Here is a 22061-nt window from a genome sequence, read left to right on the forward strand (position 1 = left end):
GTAATAGGAGGAGTTATAAGGACTGTAGAGAGCCTCTCCCTTACTTTGAGATGCTCTGCTATGTGAATGTCAATCAGACTTCTGCCTGGTAGTTCAGAGGTGGGTGAGGAGAAGCATCTCTTTGCATCATAGATATCTAGCTGATTGAGGCCATTGTTTATTAGGTCTATTCCACATTTTTGGCTCACTCAAAGGAGACCCGAGGTATGTAGATAAAACTGGCACTTTCTACTGTTAGAAAAACACAATCAGAAATATCAACACTAGGCCCAATTAAATATTGACATTGGGCCATGATGTCACATCCTCTGTGCTTCTTCTGTATTAAATTCCATTGCAGTCATTATGTCCAGAAACAAGGAAGCAGTGGGCCACTTGGAGAAGATGTTATAAAGCATCCACAAGCCATCCTAGTGTTTCCTCTTTGACTTCAAATGTCACCTCTTTCATATAGGTCCAGGGTAGTGAAATTTACTATGCTCTGTCACTGTTGACTTGTCTGCAGATAAAATACATTGAACAGAGGAGTGCTTTTGTTAGGGAGAGGTTTAAGCTATGCAGTGATTGAAAGGGGTGACTTGATTATATAAGTTTGTGCTGCCTTACAGTGGTTTTACACTAATATATTCTCAGTTCATTCAAGTGGATTTGTTCCATGTATGTTTGTGTTTTCCAATACCACATAGTTTCATGCAAACTGTCGAAACAGACAGCTGGTGAAGCAATAGGTTGTGGAACCCTTACTCAGTTACTTGGATATTTTCCTTATACAGTGGTACCTCTGGTTAAGAACTTAATTCGTTCTGGAGGTCTGTTCTTAACCTGAAACTGTTCTTAACCTGAGGTACCACTTTAGCTAATGGGGCCTCCCACTGCTGCCGCCGTGCCGCTGCCGCCCAATTTCTGTTCTTATCCTGAAGCAAAGTTCTTAACCCAAGGTACTATTTCTGGGTTAGCGGAGTCTGTAACCTGAAGCGTCTGTAACCCAAGAAACCACTTTTCTAGGATACACCATTCCATTTCACTTTAGCCAGGCCAACCCAGTTCTGTGTTCCCCTTCAACAGTCAGTCAGTATCCCTCCTCGTGCACAAAACCAGAAGAGAACAACTTAATGGTTTCAAAACACCATATGAATAGAGAATCGAAAAATAATATATTTGTATTTGCGCATGCATATGATCCATTGGGGGGGGGCAGAAAGGAAATTAATCAAATCCAGATTAGTAAAATGCAATATATGGATGACATTTCTGAATTATTTAATTCAGATAAATCCTATTCTGCTGTATTGACTCTTTCCCTCTGCGGGAGGGTAGCATTCAAATAGGGCCACTTTCTGCAAACTTTGACAATACATGTTTTCTCATAAGTCAATTCCATTGAATTATCAGGTAGGTATATCTAAGATTGCAGCCTGAGCCAGGAATTTAATATTTTAAAAATCTGATTCCTATAAGGAACTGACAGAAAGATTACAGGTGAAACGTCTCTCTCTCTCTGCCCCCTCCCCCACTTGCAGACTGTGGTTCTGTTATTATGATGGACATTACTCAAAAATGGGCAAATCATAGAAATAGAGAGTTGGAAGGTACCCTGAGGGTCATCTAGTTCAACCCCCTGCAATGCAGGAATCAGAAGTATTTGTTCAAAATTATTTCTCTGCCAGGGAGACCTGATTTAGAAATGCCTCGATTAAGGCCAATGGTGATGCCTTTGTTTCCCAGTTGTTCATAAAGGTGCTTATCAGTTCTCAACCACTTCCTTTCACTTAATCTGAATCCCTGTATTCATTTCTACGGTCTAGGAGTGACGGAGCCAGGAAATGTTAAGCTTCATATCAGAGCCTCTCCTGGCACTTGTTTAATAGCTCCATTACCTAGTGACCCAGATTTACAGTGTGTTTCTGTTACGTAGTAGACCTCATAAAAGAATGAACAGTACAGCTGTAGTGTGTGGGCTTATATATACAGATGCTTGGCTCTTTGAGTCATATGGCTGAGAGCAACTTGGTCCAAGCATGACTCAGGTTACTGCCATTTTACTATTACCTCAGTAATATTTCTTCAGTACTAGTAGGAGCAACAACAGTGATAATGTAAGGACGCACCCTGCCCTGCAAACATTATACTGATTCAGACAGGCCCAAACAGTGCATTGTACAGGCTTTCCTGAACATGTTGAGATTTTAAAAATTATTCTTCTTAACTTTATTTCTCAGTTAACGTTTTGAGATGTTAACTGCTTGGAGACTTTCGTGAAATATAAACAAGTTCAATTAATAGCAACAACCACTGTACCCAAGGCTTTCTTTGGTTACAAAAAACAAAACAAAAACCTGCGGTGATCCTACTCTTATATTGATAAAAAGTGACATGGATGCCAGCACAAAATGGCTGCTACAGTCACAAGACCTGACTGTACCACTTCAGCTTCCAGGGAAGCGTATGTTAAAGCACTCTCCTGCTATTAAAAACTCCCTCAAGGCAGCATGTTGGGAAGAAGTGTTTTAATTTAGGATCTCTTAAAACATATGAGGGGCTGAATCCAGATGTTCCTCTTGAGTAAACACATTGTGATCAGTGGTACAACTTAATCATAACTAATTTGAACCACATTGATTTAAAGGGTCTAGAATTGGAGGATACACACAACTTAAGCCTATATCCAATCAGTGGATAAAAAAACCTAAAAGTTATTCAGATAACTTTTTCATAATAAAGTCAGAATCCCCAGCCTAATCTCTGATAATTTATTTATTTCAACAATTTATGTACCATTTAATTGCAACATCTCTCAGCAATTGTACAAGTAACTAAATACAATTAAGATAAACATCAGTTAAAACTACATATAAATTATAAAAAATGTAAGGTAAGTGCCATTATCAATTCTCTATTGTCTTGGTAGGCGGTGGGCTTACTGCCCTTAGTTAGATTTGTACTTGTGGTCTTGGAGAGCTCAGCAGGAGTCTTATGCTCTTGTAATCTGTATAGTGAAAAATAGGAGTTCCTCATCTTTTGCAGAATTTTCCCCAGGGCTAATGCTATCTTGCTGTGCTTTGCTTGAGGATTCTCTGTGCTTAACAGAAATAGTTTGGAGCAGGGTTTTTTCCCCAGCCGGAATCCACCGGAACTCAGTTCTGGCACCTCTCAGGTGGGTGCCATTGCCATTCTAAGAGAATGAGGCAGGTGTTCATGGTGAGTTCCACCACCTCTTTTTCTAGAAAAATAGCACTGGTTTGGACTGAAGGTTTATCTCTGCAGTCTAGTCTAAACTGAAGATCCACTTTGTTGATTTTGTCTTGTCATCAGTTGAAATAAATTTGATGGGTTTTCTTCTTTTCCCTGCAATGTATAGAAGTAAAACAGGCATTTGTTTTTAATAATACAGCAGCTGAAGTCCAGCATATGGACTTATTTTTATGTTGCTCTAGAGAAAGGTAGTTAGTTGTTCCTGCAGCTCCTTGGAAGCCACATGATTTTTGGCTGGTAGTTTTATAAAGCTTTTATGGTGCCAGTTTTAACTGCCGTCTGCAATGTGTTATAACTTTTACTGCATATTGTCTTCCCAATTTGGTGTCTGCTGCCCTGAGCTCATTTTGGGGGAAGCGTGGGTTAGAATTTTAATAAAAAATAATTAATTAATGACAGTGTGTTATTTTTATATGATTTTATTATTGTGGGCTCCCTTTGGGGAAGGAAGGGCAGGGTGATCCATTAGAAATTACGAATAAATAGTATTTTCCTTGCTCAGGGAAAGAACCTTGCTGTATTTTAATAAGGCGGAATCTAAGATCTCATCTAGAGCAAAACCTCTTTTGCAAGGGCCTAAATCCACTTTTGCATTATCTCGAATGGTGGGGTGCCTTCTGTTTCCTCTGAACTGTATTATATATTGAAGTAAGAGTAATTAACTGTTCACAAGGGAGCCTTTGAATGATGAGCACTCTGCTCTTTGCCCCGTGCTGACTCAGAAGTGTGAATTGTGAGGAAGGAAACAGAGAAAGGGGGGGTAGAGAAACCCCACACACCATTATCCAGTTAGGGGTTTTGTTCTCTCCCCGCCCTCCCCCCCCCCAAAAAAAAAACTCAGCCCAGGCTCCTTTCCTTTTGTCTTTCCTTTCTCTTTGCTTGTTTTTTGCTTAACTTGTCCTGAATGGAGTTACATGCTCTTTAAGGAATAACTCAGCTGTAAAAGTTTTCATGTTAAGATTCGGCCCAAATAAGGTGCTGAAAGACAGACGTTATTTCTACTGACAGGCTGGCAGCTTGACAACCTCTCCATTTTCTCAATGAAAGGAGGGCAGCAGCAGGGCACCTCCCTACCCTCTGTCCCTCAGAGCGGAAACAGGCACCCCACTCGGGCAAGCAGCAGCTCCACAGAGTTGGGCATTGAAGGATCTCCAGAGCGAGCAGATGCTGGGAACGTAGCAGAAGGCCTGCTGTCTGTGAGAACTAAATGCAAACAATTGGGGTCCATGCTGTTGGCTTTTTGGAATGGGATGCCTGATCAGAACATCGTGCATTCGCCTCACTTTTCTGGGGGTGAAACAAACCCTGCGTCCAGGTGGGAAAAGGTGCGGAAATCCCAACCACTTCCTCATCCTGACATGAGAAAGAACACATGCCCCATTATTACTAGGGTGCATCCACAGCTTTCATGTCATAAAGCACTATGACACCACTTCAAATAGTCATGCCTTCACCCCAGAGAGTCCTGGGAGGTGTAGTTTGTTAAGGGTGCTGAGAGCTGTTAGAATACATAGGGATGGAATACCTGTAAAATAAAATTCCCCTGGTGCCACACAGCTCTAATTGTGCTCCTTGTGAAGAAAGTGGGTAGCACAGTATGGTTTCAAGCTAGATAGGTTGGTCTGTCCTGCTATGCATCATGCCAGGTGAAATCCTGTTCTTACAGCTGTTATTATTATTGGTTAGTGTTAACCAAAAATAATGCGTATTCATTAGTAGCAATGAAGCTCATCCTGTTATTATTGAAATATCCATGGGATGCTGTGTAGATGAATTGCTTCCAGTTCTTCTGTATCCTACCCATACCTCAGCCCTGCCTGGTTATGTGACATGTTAGATGTGTTATGTGAGCATCACAACACACCTGGCTACTTTGAATGCAGGGGACTCAACTTACCCTTTGTGCATTTAAAATATTTGTACCCCCTCTTCAGCCAAAAAAAAAAAAGGCTTCCAGAGCAGCTGAAACAATTATCAGTAATACGTGCCTGTGTTTTCAGGCTTGCAGCCTAAAAGATGACACAAAAGGAAAAGGGATTGGGAGGAGAGAGGAAGAAAGCCAGCTCAGTTCTTATTGATGATGTTCTGGCAGGGAGGGCAGAGCAAGCTTCCTGTAGCTTCCGATTCTTTCACTGACAGATGAGCAGGGTGTTCTCCCCTTGTGAGAATCTTCATCCTGGCAGACAAGAGAAGCAGTCTCCCTGTGACCCCCTGGACTCTTGGCAATGCCAGAGGCCAAAGCGTACTGTCCTTCAGGTCTGCAGTCCCAGAGCAAGTGGCATTGTTCTTTCTGGCATGGAGGGAAGAAGAGGAGCCCCCAGCAACTGCTTCTTTAGCCAGTGGGTGGGCAGGTGCCAGGTTGGTCTTCCCTTGCCGGACATGGCAGCCTAGTGTCCCAAAGCAGTTTGTTGCCCAGTCTACAATAGTTACAGAAAAGTAATACTTAAACAACAGCCCTTCAGGACAAGCAGAAAAGTTTTAGTGTCGCAGTTCCCAAGTTTGTTTGTTTTTGTTTCTGTCTATGACTGCTTGAAAATTGCTGAAGGTCTTGGTGGACCACAATGGCTGTTCATGCTGCACAGTACCACAATTTGCAGGCCACAATTTGGGAACACCTGTCTTGGAGAACATGGCTCTTTCCACTGCTTTGGAAGATGGCTGGTACGGAGCAAGGAGAACAAAGAAGCATTTGTTTGTATTGTACATAAACTGGATCTAAACAAAAGGTGAAAGACGGCATGCTGTTCATTTTTTGAAAGAAAAATATGTGCTGATGAAAAGGAAATATTTGTACCTAGTAGTTAAAGGATTGACTTACCAGCATACAATAATTTAAAAGGGAAACAACCACAACCACCACCACCGTTTGTTTAAATCAGAATGCAGAAACAAAATAACCCAATAAAACTCAGCATAAAATTGCATCACGGTGGATAAAATCTCAATAAAACCAGTTCATCCAACACACTGCAATATCTTAGCAAATAAATGAAAGGCTGAAGTTATTGAGGCTTAATAACAGTTATTATTGTCATATCCAGTTTCTGGGCAAGTAGCAGTCATTTAAAAATGCACAGATATAAAAATAATAAGTAGCTGGATCCAGGGCTCCTCTGAACAAAACTCTACTTACGAGAATCTCCTGCTGGAGGAAGCGGGGAGAAGAGATTTTTGCTGATTTGTCCTCCCCGTTCCCCAGGTCCGTTGGAAATCTGCTCTGCTCAACAGCTTCCCAGCTGTGCCTTAAATTTGCTCTGCCCTGTCTTTCCCTGCTCTGCCTATTTGTTCTTGGTTGACTTCCTTCCTGAACCAGCAGCACTACCTGTGTACTATCCTACTATTGAATTGCATACCTTGTATGCCAAAGGTCTCAAGTTCATGCCTCAGCATCTCCACATAGGGTTGGAAAAGAGCCCTGTCTTTTAAATCCTGGAGGGCTTCTAGCCGTCAGTGTAGATGGGCAACCTATGGACCTTCAGACGTTGCTAGAATACAACTCCCGTCATCCCTGACCAATAGCCAGCCTGGCAGGGTCAGATGGGAGTTGGAGCCCAACAACCTCTGGAGGGCCACAGGCTCCCTAACCCCTGGTGCAGACAATACTGAACTAGTGGACCAATGGTCTGACTTGGTAGAAGGGAGATTCCTTTGCCCTTGCACATAGAATAAATGTATGCAGATCCAATGGGTCTCTTCTCTTTTGGTGCTTCCAGATGGCATGTTTATTGCGCATTCACTCCGATTCGTTTTTGGGAAGATTAGATGCCAGATGCCAAGGAAATCCTGCACCTTCCAGTGCATTTCCCAATCACCTGCTTTATTGCAAAAAGTCCAATCTTTTGGGGAAGCGGGTTCGCTGTACCAAAGCCTCCAATCAGCTGTATTGATTACACTGCCTGAATTTGCCCTTTGCTTCATTCCTTATCCTTAGAGCCCAAGGGGCAGCACAGGCAGGTGTGTGTCGCTAAGCTGGCTTCCCTATGCTGTGCGTCACTGCTGGTTTCTGCAAGGGAGATGGGAAGGGGCAAGGCAGCAGGGACAATGGGGTAGGGCAGGCATAAGCATCAGAAGCATCAAACTCCCCACTGCCCTGCCCCTCCCTATCTCAGTAACCAGCACTGACACATTTGGGGAAGCCATGCCACTCCGACAGCCGCAACTGCCAAGGACACCTCTAATGCTTTCTGTGGTGGCTGGCTTTTGTAAAAGGTACAGGCTTGCACACAAACTTTGCCTACTGCCAGGTAATGAATGAATATCACAGCAGTCCACACATATGCTTATTGCTCAGGGCTTTTGCAGACTTGCAAACCAGAAGAGTACGTCAGCTGGGCAACTTTGGAGCAAAGCATCCTTAGCTGTTTCCTGGCCCAGGCCCACTTGTGTAGGAGGCACATGCCCTTTTGCTTTCCATACCTTTGATTGAGATCAGATCATTTCCTTTGTAGTCATGCCACCTGGAAGATGGGCATGATTAGCAATGAGAAGTTTACTTTAGCAGAAACTTTGGCAAGACCTTTGTGATTGACGGATGGATATTCTGAGACAAGGAGTCTGCTATGATGGTGCTTGAAATGTAATTTCATGCACAGTGGGAGACACGAGCCTTTGCCAAGCATGCCCAGCTCCAGGCATTTTTATATCTCTAGTGCTATCCTTCACTTTCAATCACTCCCACCTATGTAAAATACAAACCTAAAACTATCCTATTTTCAAAGTTAACATGTGCAGGTTTGAATCAGAGCAGCCAAGTGAAAGGATAAGTCCTTTTCCTCTCCCTTAAACGTGGTGGGGAAATGTGGAGGGGGGCAGAAATTAAAAATAGTTCATTGGATCTGGAGCTTTTTAGACTCTTGGCTTGCATATTGCTATGAAAGATTTTCATTGTCTGGTGTGAGTTTCTTTTTAAAGAACTCCTTATCAGTCATTACAGAAAGAACTCTCTTTTCTGCTACTGAATCAAAATTGATCTTGACCTGGTTTGCACATAACACTAAGCCTAACCATGGTTTAACACAAATGTGTGAGATCCCAGAAAGGAGATAGTGGGCACTTCTCTCATCCCCTTGTTGTGTTGCTGTACTGCTGTCTGCACCCAGGCTTGTGAGTTATCTTGCTCCAGATAAACTACACGCTATAGCCAAGGTTTTCTGCATGGCTTACCACTCTTGGTTTATTTGGGAAAGATAAACCATGAGCCTCCATCTAGATGACATACTAAACCAAAGCATGGCTTATCCCACAGTCACACAGCAGCAGCAAGACCAAAGAAGGAACAAAGTGGCTATGACTGTCTTTCTGCAAACCTGTACGCTTGCATGTTCACGCTAAACCGTCACTTGGCTTAGCATTACTACAGCAAAGGGATGTGGCTTTTGCTTGCCTTCTCCTGGCATAAAATATGATAATACAGGGAGTTGTCTGTAACCATTTGGCCTATGTTTTTGCACTGTTTCAGTAGGGAGGAACTGCATAACTGCACATGTCTCCTGTTTTTATCTCCTTTATGATTTTCTTGTTTTCTTGTTTGTGGTGGGTAGATTTTATCGCTAATATTCTCGGAAATTAATTTAAATGGAAATCCATTTTGCTGTAATGTTAAAGTGCTTCTTTCCAGTTAGTGGGCAATTTAAAAAGGAGATGGCAGATACAAAGGTGTTGCAAGTTCTACCCAGCAGTGCCGCAGGTGTTTCAGCTGCAGTAAGGTTGCAAAGAACTGCACATTTTCAGGACGTGCTTTGTGTTGATACAGTTTGAAGAACACATGGATATAGTATGACTACACACTTAATCAGTCCATTTATTTATTATTTTCTCCAAGGATCTCCATGGTTCCCTTCTCTCCATTATAACAACTCCTCCTAACAACTCTGTGAGGTAGGTTAGGCTGAGAAATAATGCTTCAGCTTTATTCCAGTTAAAAGTGGGGCGGGGGAGGGAGAACTCAAGCTGCAAAATCATATACAAAGGGATTGCAACTCTCTGACTGATGTGCTGATTGGAACATACCGCTTCTCTGAATGCAGCAATGTGGTTTTCAACATTTTGAATGCATCAGAATTCTTGTTAAATATGTATTTTAAGAATAGGGTTTTTTAAAAAAAAATTCCACAGATTAATGCTGAAATGGATTGAATTATGCATAAAATCCATGAATTTGATCATGAATAAGGGACTTGGAATCTATCATCAGGACATGGGCAGATAGGTTGGATCCAATACTATCACTTAAGGCTCAGGTGATCTCGGTGGCTTGGAGGGCCTATTTCCAGCTCCAGGCAGTTTGCCAGCTATGACTCCTTTTGGACAGAGGTGACTTGGTCATGATACTCCATGCTCTGGTAACTTTGAGACTGGATTATTGCAGTGCACTTCAGTTTGGTCCAAAATGCAGTGGGGCAGATTACTGGCTAGATTTCACTTTAGAAACACACATAACCCTTGTTTTAAAACTTCAGATTTGGTTGCTAGTTGGTTTCCAGACTGAATGGAAGGTGCTCGCGTTAGTGTTTAAAGCCATGAATAACTTCGGCCCGAAATACCTGAAAAGTCTCATTCCCTACAGACCCCCGTGGGTATTAAGGTGAGCAGAGGGAGGTCCTTTTGTTCGTTCCACCATCCTCAGAATTTCAAGGGGTGACAACCTGGCAGAGAGCCTTTTCTGTGGCACCTGATGGGTTGTGGAATTCCCTCCCCACAGAGATGCATCTGCACCTTCATCATAGGCTGAAGCTGCATCTTTTTCACCTGGCCTTTGACACCTGAGATACGTGCTTTCGAGGCTCACCCTATTCTTGTGGCTGTGATTAGCTTTAACTGTTTTTAATGCTGAATTTTAGACTGTTATAACCCGCCCTGGGACCTTGTGGCAAAGAGCAGAAAACTACTTTAATGACGATGTTGATAACAGCAACATCATGTGAAATTGACAAGGATGCTATTAGACACCGTGAGGCCAGCAAATGAGCTACGGGTGCAGGAGCAGTTTTTCCTTTGCCTTTCTACACCAAATGCCCGCTGATGACTCTTTCCTACACAGCAGCTTGTTTTCCTTTCCTGCTGAATGTCATGAAGTGATTTATGGGAATACCATTAACTGCATCCTTAATAGCTCACCACTGGCTCTTCTTGCAAACTGTAGGACTGCTTTATCACCCTTGGCAAACATGGCTTCCTACCTATCCATCACTCCGCATGCTGTGACATCTGATTCCTCAGCTCTGAACTTATTATTCTTCCTCTGTGCCAGGCAAGGGGCAGCCTTCCTATTTAAACTGTTTTTGATCTAGCAAAATGTACATTTGTTGATGTTTGCTGGGAGAAAGATTGGCAGAATTTAACTGATTTGCTTTCGCTTTTCCTTTCTTGTGTGTACAAATTGCAAGCAAATAGTAGTTTGAGCCTCAAGGCATCAGCTTACTTATCCACTACTTAAACTATGAAAGCAACACTTTCGCTTTATTTCACTGATGAGCCACACAACAAGAGCACATAAAATGGAAGGTGTGTTACTGGCCTGTTTCTCAAGTGCTGAGTAATTGCTGAAGCACTGAACTAATTGCAGGCTTTCGCCACAGTATAGGTAGGTAAACAGGTGGAGAGAAACCCTGATTCCAGCTGATTTGCATAATGGTGGCATCTCTGGGACTGTTGTAAAGCATCAGTAATGAATGAGAACCGATGCACCCTGAGCATTTTCTAAGTATGTGATTGACTGAACAAAACGTTTGCTGATGATTTGGTTCGCTGATCACATCAGGCAACCCTCTGCCACCCAGATGCTTATAAGAGCAACTTGTGATGGTGAGGGTCTTACGATTTACTAATGAATATCTGAATTCCTTTGCTGGTTGATTGAATTCAAATATGGTGTGAGTTCAGATTCTCTGAGTATTCACTCTATCACATAACATCTTCCCCCATCCCCACAGCATGCAGAACAGCTTGAGCTATCTGCGTTTATTACACGAAACTGCTTCTGTATCACACAGGCACCTCTGACATGAGGACCTTTGGGTTTTGTTGCTCTTTGGGGGTGTCCAGGGTGATGTACTAGGTGCCACTGCCAGTCAGTGTAGGCAATACCGAGGTAGATAGACTGGTGGTCCTACTCAGGCCGCTTCCAGTCTGCAGTTACTTTGCAAATAAAACTCAGTTGCGCACCTACAAGTTCAGGCTACACTTGTAAAGTGGATTTCACAGTCTTGTACAATAAGCCTGCTTCCCCCCCCACCCCACCCTCCTGAAATGGGTTTTGCAGTCAGTGAGAAATACACTGGGAAGTGTGGGATAACAGTCACTTGGTGCAACTTCAAATAAATTCCCCGCAAATGAATCAGAATGAATGTTCAATAAATGGCAGGCATATATAACCTCCCTGCAGACTTTGTGTACACAGTTCAAGATGAATTCTCAATAAACTCGTCATCAGGAAGCAACACAGCTTCTTGGGGGTTTCCCCCCGTTGAATACTGGGCTATATGAACAAATAGTCTGAGCAGCTTCTTAACTTCCTGTATAGAAACTTCTTATGTTCCTTCGCTTCCACCTTGTATTGCGTTCCCAGCAGAGACATCCCAGAGGATCAAAGAATGACCAGGAAAAAATGGCATTTGCAACCTAGTCTTTGAACTATTGGCACTACTACAACTTTATCATTGGGTACCTTTCAGAGGCCATTTCCAGGCTCTCTCCGTTTCTGGAGACGGTTTATGCATTTTGATGCAGCCCCATCTCTGAGGTCTTTTTCTGGTGCTTCATTCTCCATTTGTCTTGACATAAAGTACAGAAACTGGTATTTGCATCTTAAGCATTTTCGAGGCTTTTTGTTTTCCTAGCACCCTTCAAGGACATCTTTATTTCTACCTTCTTCATTTTTGATGTCAACCTATTAATTTTTTTAAAAAAATTTTCTCTTTATTCTTTCTGTTTTCAGCCTGGCAAAAGTTGTTGCGGTTTCACTTATGCTTACGCTGTTTGAAAATGTATTTTTTGCTATACGTGACTTAATATACTTCCTGCTACCAGGAGCTTCAAGAGAAAGAAAGTGGGACAGGAATCACACAACACGATTACAGTTTGTTCATGCCGTCATCCACATTTATTTTACTACACCCATGTTTCTTTGTTTTTTCTAGCTTGTAAATAGTTTATCCTTTGGCTTTTGCACTCCCTCAGTGCTGCTGTATGTCACAGTCACTGTATAATCAAATAGCCATCAGATATATTTAATTGTCTGACACTCCTACAAACAGTTGTAAAAGATCAAAAATATGTAAATGTTAAAACAACAGCAGACTGCTCTTATCCTGTGTGTTGGCACAGTTCCTTCTTCTTAAACAACAGGAGTGATGGCAACGGGCCCAAACATCATCCAAACATATAGCAGCCAAATACGACATGCAACTCCCTCCTCGTTCTTGGGGACAGAGGAGGAGAGGAGATGGAAACAGTGGAACTGGCAGGTTGCTGGGGATCTGTTGCAGTCTCAGTCTCCTCCTTCTCCTCAGTTGCTCAGTCTCACTTAAACCTGTTGCTTGCACAGCCTCCAGCCTGTCTGCCCTTCTTCTTCCTCTGTCCTCTCTTTTCTGGCTCAGAGCCTTACCACTCTGATGCTTTCCTGACTGCAGCCTCCCGCCATTCCTCCTTTGATGCTTCTCTGAGGGACTTCCAGCTGTCACCTTCCACCATTCTTTGTCGTCTAGCCAGTTGCTGACATGTGGTTGTATTTGGAAGTACTGCATTAAGATTCTGTCTCTAGAAAGGCAGTGTGGAGTTAGGGAATTTGGGATAAAAACAGCACAAGACATGACAGTGTGGGAGCCATAAGAAGACTTAAGAATATAAGAAGTGCCTGCTGGATCAGGCCAGGGGCCCATCTAGTCCAGCATCCTGTTCTCACAGTGGCCAGCCAGGTGCCTGTGGGAAGCCCATAAGCAGGATTTGAGCATATGAGCACTCTCTACCCTGCTGTGGTTTCAAGCAACTGGTATTCAGAAACATCACAGCTTCTAACTGTGGAGGCAGAACAGAGCCCTCAAAGCTAGTAGCCATTCAGAGCTTTATCCTCCATGAATTTGTCTAATCCAGGCATAGGCAAACTCTGGCCTCCAGATGTTTTGGGACTACAACTCCCATCATCCCTAGCTAACAGGACCAGTGGTCAGGGATGATGGGAGTTGTAGTCCCAAAACATCTGGAGGGCTGAGTTTGCCTATGCCTGGTCTAATCTGCTTTTCGAAGTATAGTTGTATCGCCACACACTTTTCTAAAGACCTGCCTGTGTCAATGACCTGTACACAAGACTGTCATTTTAAAATATATTCGTAATAAATTAATGCCTATCCCACCCCTCACCCCCCCATTTGTATCTACCAAAATTATTTCCTCTATTGGAGAATTTGATCTTGGCTATTACCTTGGGGGCAGTGAGTGAGGAAGCAGCAGAGAACAAAGCTCCGTTGTGCCCTGCAGTCAGTAATCAAGATGTTTTATCAAATTACGAGAGGCTAGAAGGCAAAAACCTTGAAAAGAAAACCGATGTCTGCTTTTATTCTGGCAAAGAAAGATCCACAGCAAAACTGAAGTTGCTGGATAAATTTTTATTCTATTTGTTCCATTTTCTTTCCTTTCCCAAGTGGTGGAAGCAAAATATGGCACAGTGGAACAGCAGAATGGCATTAAAAAGTAATGAATTCACGAAGTATAATATACGGAAGTGTTTGGAAAAGCAGAAAAGAATAGCCACAAGGGAATTATTTTTATTTATCCACATAAATTAATAGACATGTTGTGCTTTCCTGTGTTCAGTAAAACAAACGGCACTTATTTGTTGTTACACAATTGTTAAATCAGGAGCGGAAGACTCTCCCAGGCTTAAATAAGAGTTCAGGTGACATATGAGCTAGGGATAAAGCATCCCCAAAACTCATTCTGGGCATCTGGCCACCTCCCTCTCAATGAGCACCATGGAAGGTTTTTCACCAATAACCCTCACAAAAGCACTGCTTAGGTTCAGTCACCCGAGGAGACCTAGAAAGGTGAAGGAATGAGCTCACATCTACTCATGGGATGATATTTGATGAAGCTTTACTCAGATGAGGCCCATTGAAAATTAATGAACACGGCAGCTTAGGTCTATTAAATTCAGTAGTTCTTCTCTGAGTAAACCATTGGTGACTACCAGCCACAATTGTTAGCCCTGACTAGTACAGGTGGTCTTTCCAAAGAGCTTGTACTAACACAGGGTGTATGGACACAGGCTTTCTCTGGACAGTCGCAGACCATACCTGTGCAAGGGAGATGATCACCCTAGTTGTTGAGCTTTTTTTGGCAAATCAAGAAGGGCTCAACAACAATTGGCTTCCGATTTCACAGGCAGCAAGTAGTGGCTCCACCGCACTGCAAGCTCAGTAAACTGCCGCCTGCAAGCTTCCCTGCCACCCAGAATCCCAACCCCCAATGCACAGCAGCCACTATGCAGCACTACAGAACCCCATGGCGCCCTACCAACCCTGGCTACCTACGCTACTGAGACTGTGTGTATTTTGCAGATGTATTATGCAACATTTGATTGATGCAATCATATTGTGTTAGTTGTGGAATCAGAATTAAGGGGAAATTGTATTTTAAAAATGCACTGTTCTTTATTACAGTGGTACCTCGGGTTAGATACGCTTCAGGTTACATACGCTTCAGGTTACAGACTCCGTTAACCCAGAAATAGTGCTTCAGGTTAAGAACTTTGGTTCAGGATGAGAACAGAAATCGTTCTCTAGCGGCGCTGCGGTAGCCGGAGGCCCCATTAGCTAAAGTGGTGCTTCAGGTTAAGAACAGTTTCAGGTTAAGTACGGGCCTCCAGAACGAATTAAGTACTTAACCTGAGGTACCACTGTGTAATAAATAGGTATCTAAATGCTCTGATAATAAATCCTTAATAGGCCAAATTCTGTGTATCGTATACCACATGCTGAAATATTCTGCATAGGATTTGCTCTATTACCGGTAATGCTGTTTGTGCTTATTAATGCTTTTTCACTACAGCTGTTTTGCAGGATGTTAGTTTGCCAAAAGAAGTGTCAAATCCATTCGTCAGCATCCACCACACCTCTTCATAGCTCTTCCTTGCAGCTTCCTTTTGTTCTGCAGAGACTTATTACTAAACCGACTCCTTGTGGTTTGGGATGTGATGAGTCTGACTGGGGCGGTTTCCCATTTGCCATTTCTGCAAATAACTGCTTCGAATGAATGTACAGTGTTATTTCAGTAGGGCAGACCAAGAAAGACAAAAGGATGGAGGCAGAGTGCTGAAAATGTAAATGTCAGATAAATGCATAGCTGATTTCATTTCCATCATAGTCTCAGCGCCATCTATGCAGTTAAGGCTGGCAGATGTCACGACTGTCGATTCATTTTTAGCGCTAACTTACTTCAGCTTGGTTTGATTGAACAGCACTGGAACAGAGTGATTTATGCTCGGAAAAAGTAGCTGGTGATGATAAGTTCTGCCACAGCAAAACTGTCGGGATTTCTTCAGAGATATTTCTGGCCTTTTCATCAAGTCATGATGAAAAGAGCAAGTAGCTGGGATGGTTCTGGGATGAGATATTTGGGGGGGGGGAGAAACCTTTTTTTAAAAAACCCTCCCAAAATAGCATTATTGGGTGTACAATGGAGACAACCAAGGGTTATTATATTAAGGGCAGCTAAAATCTTGATAGCTAGAAATTGGATAGAATCTAAGGGTTTAAATGTATTAAAATGTGTGTGATTTGGGACAAAGCACTTTCTGAAAAACTGAAGCAAAAACTCTGTGTGGCCAGAGGGCAAAAAAAGAGAGAGAAGGACTTTTATGCTTGGCTGTTGGCCATTCAACCAGCACATGATCAAAGACTCTACAGGGCAAACTATACCTTCCACATTCTGTAATATACATCTGTGCTAACATCTTCCTCTATACTGACACCAGCAACTTTCAGGCTCTCTCCACTTCAGTGCTTATATGAATGTTAGTATTGGGTTAAACCACAGAGCCTAGGACTTGCCAATCAGAAGGTGAGCTCCCGTTGCTCGGTCCCTGCTCCTGCCAACCTAGCAGTTCGAAAGCATGTCAAAGTGCAAGTAGATAAATAGATACCGCTCCGGCGGGAAGGTAAACGGCGTTTCTGTACGCTGCTCTAGTTCGCCAGAAGTGGCTTAGTCATGCTGGCCACATGACCCGGAAGCTGTACGCCATCTCCCTTGGCCAATAAAGCGAGATGAGTGCCACAACCCCAGAGTCGGCCACGACTGGACCTAATGGTCAGTGGTCCCTTTACCTTTACCTTTTATTATTATTTAGATCTGAACTATGCCTTCAGGTTGGGTAAAAGGGGGTATGGGGATGTTCAGTTTGTTAGCTTTTATTGCTTTTAAATATGTAAGAATTACGTTAACAAATGAAATGTTGAACAGAGGGAGGGAGGGACTGACTCTTCCCGAAATATTTGTGGGGGAAACTTAATTGAATTTTCATAGCATTAGAATAATATGTCTTGGGCCATTGACACTGCAGTTTTCATAAAGATCTATTCCTGGAGCTGTTGGCAGATGCTTATAAGTACTTATGTAATGAAATTGTGTTAGGGCTTGAGCATGGAGGGGAGAGAGGAGGTGATCACTTGGAGTATGGTATGTTAAGGCAAGGAGGGGAGGGATGTGAAGAGAGCTTCGATTGCCAACTGGAGTAGGTGGGGATTTGGACGGTTGACAGCTGGGTGAGAGGTTATCTGGGCGGGAGTGCATTTAAGAGATTAACTAATTGCATTCATCCCAGAATTCATTTTTCAGTTAATTTAGTTTCCATTGTTCCTCAGATAAATACTCTTGCCTGTGGTTAGCCCTTACTTTTTCAGTGAAACCCGTGATTAACAGATTTGTATACATGCTTTAATACCTGCACCTACGCAGCACTGTTGGCACAATAAGTCTGTTAACCCTTGACTTTCTGCCATTATATCCAACAATGTACACTTATTCTAAGTCTGCTGAAGAGGAAGCTGTGATTGACAACAGTGATCTGAACAAGCTACCTGAACCTTTCACACCCACCCACCCACCCACCCACCAACAAAAGTCATATATTCATCTGTTTATGAGATATAATAGTTTTCAGTAAGTAACCTGGCACCTCCTGGTGTTTTAGACCACACTTTTCAGCCACAGCCAGAATGGCAAAGAATGGCAAAGGCTACAAATCATCTCTTCCTCAGTTTTATGTGTTCCTGAATGCAAGACCAAGAACACAAATTCATGTACTGTGGCACCATATACTAAGCTGGGAATTTTGAGGGCTTCTTTTCATTTTGCTTTATTTTTACCCACTTGTCAAAGCACCATGAAAACTTTGAACTTCACAGTTCTAGAGGTTCTTGCCAACCTCTGCAGTGTCTGCCATTTTGAAAGTTATCTTCAACCTTATTTGTTCCCACCAGCCTACTTACACATCAAAACATTCATACCTCTCACTACATCTTTACAGACTGGAGGACATTTCTCAATCATTTCATTCATTTAGAGAGACATCCTGAGCCCACTATTGTCCAACATCTTTATAAACAACTTAGATGAAGGTATTGAGGGGATACTCATCAAATTTTTAGATGACACGAAACTGGGAGGGGTAGTCAATGCCACAGAAGACAGAATTGGGATTCAAATTGACCTTATCAGATTGGAGAACTGGATCCAAACTCTCAAAAAGAATTTCAATAGGGGCAAATGTCAGGTTCTACACCTAGGCAGGAAGAACTAGTTGCAGAAATATAAGCTGGGGGACACATGGCTTGCCAGTAGTACACATAAAAAGGATCTAGGGGTCTTAGTAGACCACAAGCTTAACATGAGTCAACAGTGTGATGCAGCAGCAAAAAAAGCTAATGCTATTCTAGGCTGTATCAACAGAAGTATAGTGTCTTGATCCAGGGAAGTAATAGTACCACTATTCTTCCTTGGTCAGACCACACCTGAAGTTCTGGACACTGCAATTTAAGAAGAATATTGACAAGCTGGAATGTGTGCAGAGGAGGACGGCCAAGTTGATAAAGGGTCTGGAAACCAAGCCTTATGAGGAACAGTTGAGGGAGGGTTGTCACATGGAAGATGGAGCAAGCGTGTTTACTCCTGCTCCAGAGGGCAGGACCCGAAACAATGGCATCAAGTTACAAGAATGGAGATTCCGACTAAACATCAGGAAGAACTTTCCAGTAGTAAGAGCTGTCTGACAATGAAGCACACTCCCTTGAGATGTGGTGGACTCTTTCCTTGGAGGTTTTAAAGCAGAGGTTGGGTGGCCATCTGTCAAGTATGATCTTGTTGAGATTCCTGCATTGGAGGGCATTGGACATGATAACCTTGGGGTCCCTTCCAACTCTAAAATCTATGACTCTATGAAATATATTTCAGCCTGACATTTGGAGTGATATCAAAAAAATAAGTGAAGAAAGGAAGAATATCACTAGCAGGAGTCCTTGTGCTGGCTTCTAGCAGAACAGTGCAGTTAAATTGCACCCCATGTTTTCAACCCTTTCATGATACAGAATTTTAAAGTGACTGCAGATACATACATTTTAATATTGCCCCTGCTTTTCATTATTCAGTTGGGATCTTAAAGTTAATAGCATGTTGGGGATGAAATATTACTCAGTTAATAAGCATGATCCGGCCACTTACAGAGTTTCATTGGAGGTTCCTTTGTTTAGTGTTGCTGGCGCTGTAAGCAACCCATGTACATCACCTGACTTAGATGCTGCTGCTTGTGACTGTGGTCGCTTTTATAGTAAAGGGATAATTTCTATCTTATAAAAACGGCTAATTAGAAAGCAAGAATCAGCTTTGGGCAGGCTTTGAGAACTGCTCAAAGTCCCATGGCATTCTGTGACAACCCATATATGCCACTGGCTCTTGTACAATCCATTGAAATCATAACTACAAGCCTGCTTCAGTTGATTCACCATGGCCAATGTTCTAAGAGGCAATGTTTCATAGTATTGTTAATCTTCCCTAAGTATTCTCCACCCACACACTCACTTGAGCTTTTAAAATGAACCTGCCCATTTCCCTTGCTTTGTTTTTCAGTACTGCAACAGAACTGTAATTTGCCACTTTGGTATGGCAACTCTGGAGAGAATGTTTTTAAACTACCTTTAGGTCATGCATCACCTTTAATAGGCTAAATCCCCAAATGCTTCTGGGAAGTACAGTGCATCCCTTAATTATAATCAATAAGCAAATCCATGTGAAGGTTCCTTGCCTGTGAGCACTGTGAAGTCCTGTGAATACTTTTTTGGAAGTAAACCTCATTGAACGCAGTAAAACGGGTTGCCAAATTAACCATACCTAAGCAGAGTATGCCATGGATGCTTTAGTTGAGATTCCTGCATTGTGAGGGTTTGGACTAGATGACCCCTAGGGCCCCTTCCAACTCTACAATTCTATGATTCTATTATTCTTCTCAAGTCTACAGAAAATGCCCAAGTGTATTGTACATTTCAAATATAACATGTTATGCAAGAAAAGAATGCTTTTATGCTCATTACTCTTTTAGAGAATAAAGGCTAATGGAATTATATGACAATACAGCAAAACAGACTGGTTCATTCCAGTGCCTTTATTTTTTTATTTTTAAAGAAATATCAGTTGAATCATTTGGACAGATTAATCTGGACATAGTACTTAATGTAACCATTGTTGCGGCTCCCACTGCTTCTTTTCTTCATTTTGGGAGGAGGAAACAGTGCCTGTTTTTAATTTTGCAATCTCAATGTAGTAAGTAGAACAGGACATAATTAGAATGCAACCTTTACACTTCTAATTGGAAACATTCTGATTCTATTAACTATTGAGAAGGCGGGTGATATTTGCTAATGAACAAATTGCCATTTGAATCACACAATTGGTTTAGGCAATCCAAGTTGTGAAAGGCCAGTGAAATATGCCCCAGCTTCCTTTTGGTGTTTGTACAATATTTCCACTAACATCTGCAAGGTTAGATGTTGTTCCAGTGCTGGAGAAGAGGAATTTCATCCTGAATGTTCAAGTTGGTTTAAGAATCCTCATCTGCAGCAATAGCATATTGTCCATACTGTAACCCTAATGAAATCCTGCTTGATCAGAGGAACAAGGAGGGAGCTTGATACCCAAACTCTAGCTGCATGTTCATTTTCTTTTGTATCAGACATAGTAATAATCCCTGGCCTAGCGTTAAGACAATTTAACCTTTAGAAACTGTAGATTTAATCAGTCGTCCTTGTTGTACTGGCAGTCTTCACAAAGTGGAAATCGGGGATTGTGTGATTGATAGGATTCCTCTGCAAGGACATTGGAGAACAATTTTGGCTTTGCACAAAATTGATTCTTGGAAGCCAAGTTACCAGTTATGCAAAAAGAAGGGAGGAAATCCCCCTCATTGTGTGTGACCCTCATGGGCGAGTCCAGTGTGTTTGACTTGATATTGTACAGATGTTATCCTAGCCACAGGATTAACAGGAGGTGAAGGGGCAAATGAAAAGGCAACTGAGATGCTTTTTTATTTATTTTTAGCTTAGCCTCAGTGGCTGTCAGTAAGGAATATTTAATTTACTTGTATGTAAATGAGCAGGAGCTTCTTCAACCTTCCCCGGTTATTAGTAATCCTATGTAGCACCTTCTGCAGCACTTTTGTATGAAACCCAGTGGATTATTGTCATGGCTATAAATCTAATCCTTTTAAAACTCTTTACCCCTCCCTCTTTCCCTGTCCCAATGCAGGAGAAGAAAACTTACTGGCAATCTTGAAACGAAGATGGTGGAAGTACATGATCCTGGGGATAATAGATATAGAAGCAAATTACCTGGTAGTTAAAGCTTATCAATATACCACTTTTACTAGTGTACAGGTAAGATCTCCAATCATTGCTACTTTGCTTGCATTTTCTTACGCTTCTTCTCAGGCTTCCTTCCACCCAGTCGGTCAACCTGTGGAAAGGAGCAAGGATGTGCCCACTAGACCTACTATGGTTCTGCTTAGTAGAACCAATGTGCTCCTTTGCACATTGGGCAGAAATGGGCACTACATGCATGTGATGGGGAACATGGTTGTGCAAGAGGTCCTGACTGTGCATACTAGCTCTATGTATGTAAAGCTGAAAGCACATTCTCCCCTAGTCTGTAGCTGAAGACGGGACTGGCAACCCTACATAGAGATTGGAGGAGGGCCAGTAGCTGCAGTCATGCGCCCCTCAACGCATTCATTGAACACATGGAAGGGAGCATGAGATACCAGTTGTAGGTGGTAGTCCGCTTCTACCCAAATCCTTGTGAATTAGGGGATGTGACACTGAAGTCACAGTTTTCCAGAACATCATGTTGTGGCAAGAGGCCTGAGACTCTAAGAAATAAGAACCTAGACTCAGACTGCGCTTATTAGTTGGTTTATTTTTGAGTTGCTTCATTGCTTACAGTTGTATGCAGACTGGTGTTCTTCCATCCAGAGTTTCTCCTTTTCCCTGCCTCCCTACTGCAAGTCCTGGGTTGGACTAATCTATCCCTAGCCCAGAGCTGTCTGTTATGGATCAAGGAATTGATACTCCAAAAACATGACATATCATTCTGGAAAACAAAGTGATCGTGTACATGGCAGTCACTGGGTAGTCACGTGGCAAGAAGTTGGGTGAGGAGATTTGCTACCTTCCTACAAGCAAGAGAGGTAGTAGAGAACAGTCAGGTTAGCTAGTTAGAAGAACTGCATAAACCTGCACAAGAGTTACAGAGCTTTTTCATTTGATTCTTTCAGT

The 22061-nt window shown here is 42.4% G+C and overlaps 1 protein-coding gene across 1 annotated transcript in view; it reads left to right on the forward strand.

Annotated features, from left to right (window-relative positions):
* SLC35F1 (solute carrier family 35 member F1) overlaps positions 1-22061 on the forward strand; it is a 200256-nt gene that overhangs the window by 140286 nt on the left and 37909 nt on the right. Inside the window, exon 3 of the mRNA XM_053381783.1 lies at positions 21037-21164. Coding sequence (XP_053237758.1) covers positions 21037-21164 — 128 coding nt within the window. The remainder of the gene's footprint in view (positions 1-21036; positions 21165-22061) is intronic.

The sequence above is a fragment of the Podarcis raffonei genome, chromosome 3 (genome assembly GCF_027172205.1).
Source record: "Podarcis raffonei isolate rPodRaf1 chromosome 3, rPodRaf1.pri, whole genome shotgun sequence".
In the NCBI taxonomy this organism is placed as follows: Eukaryota; Metazoa; Chordata; class Lepidosauria; order Squamata; family Lacertidae; genus Podarcis; species Podarcis raffonei.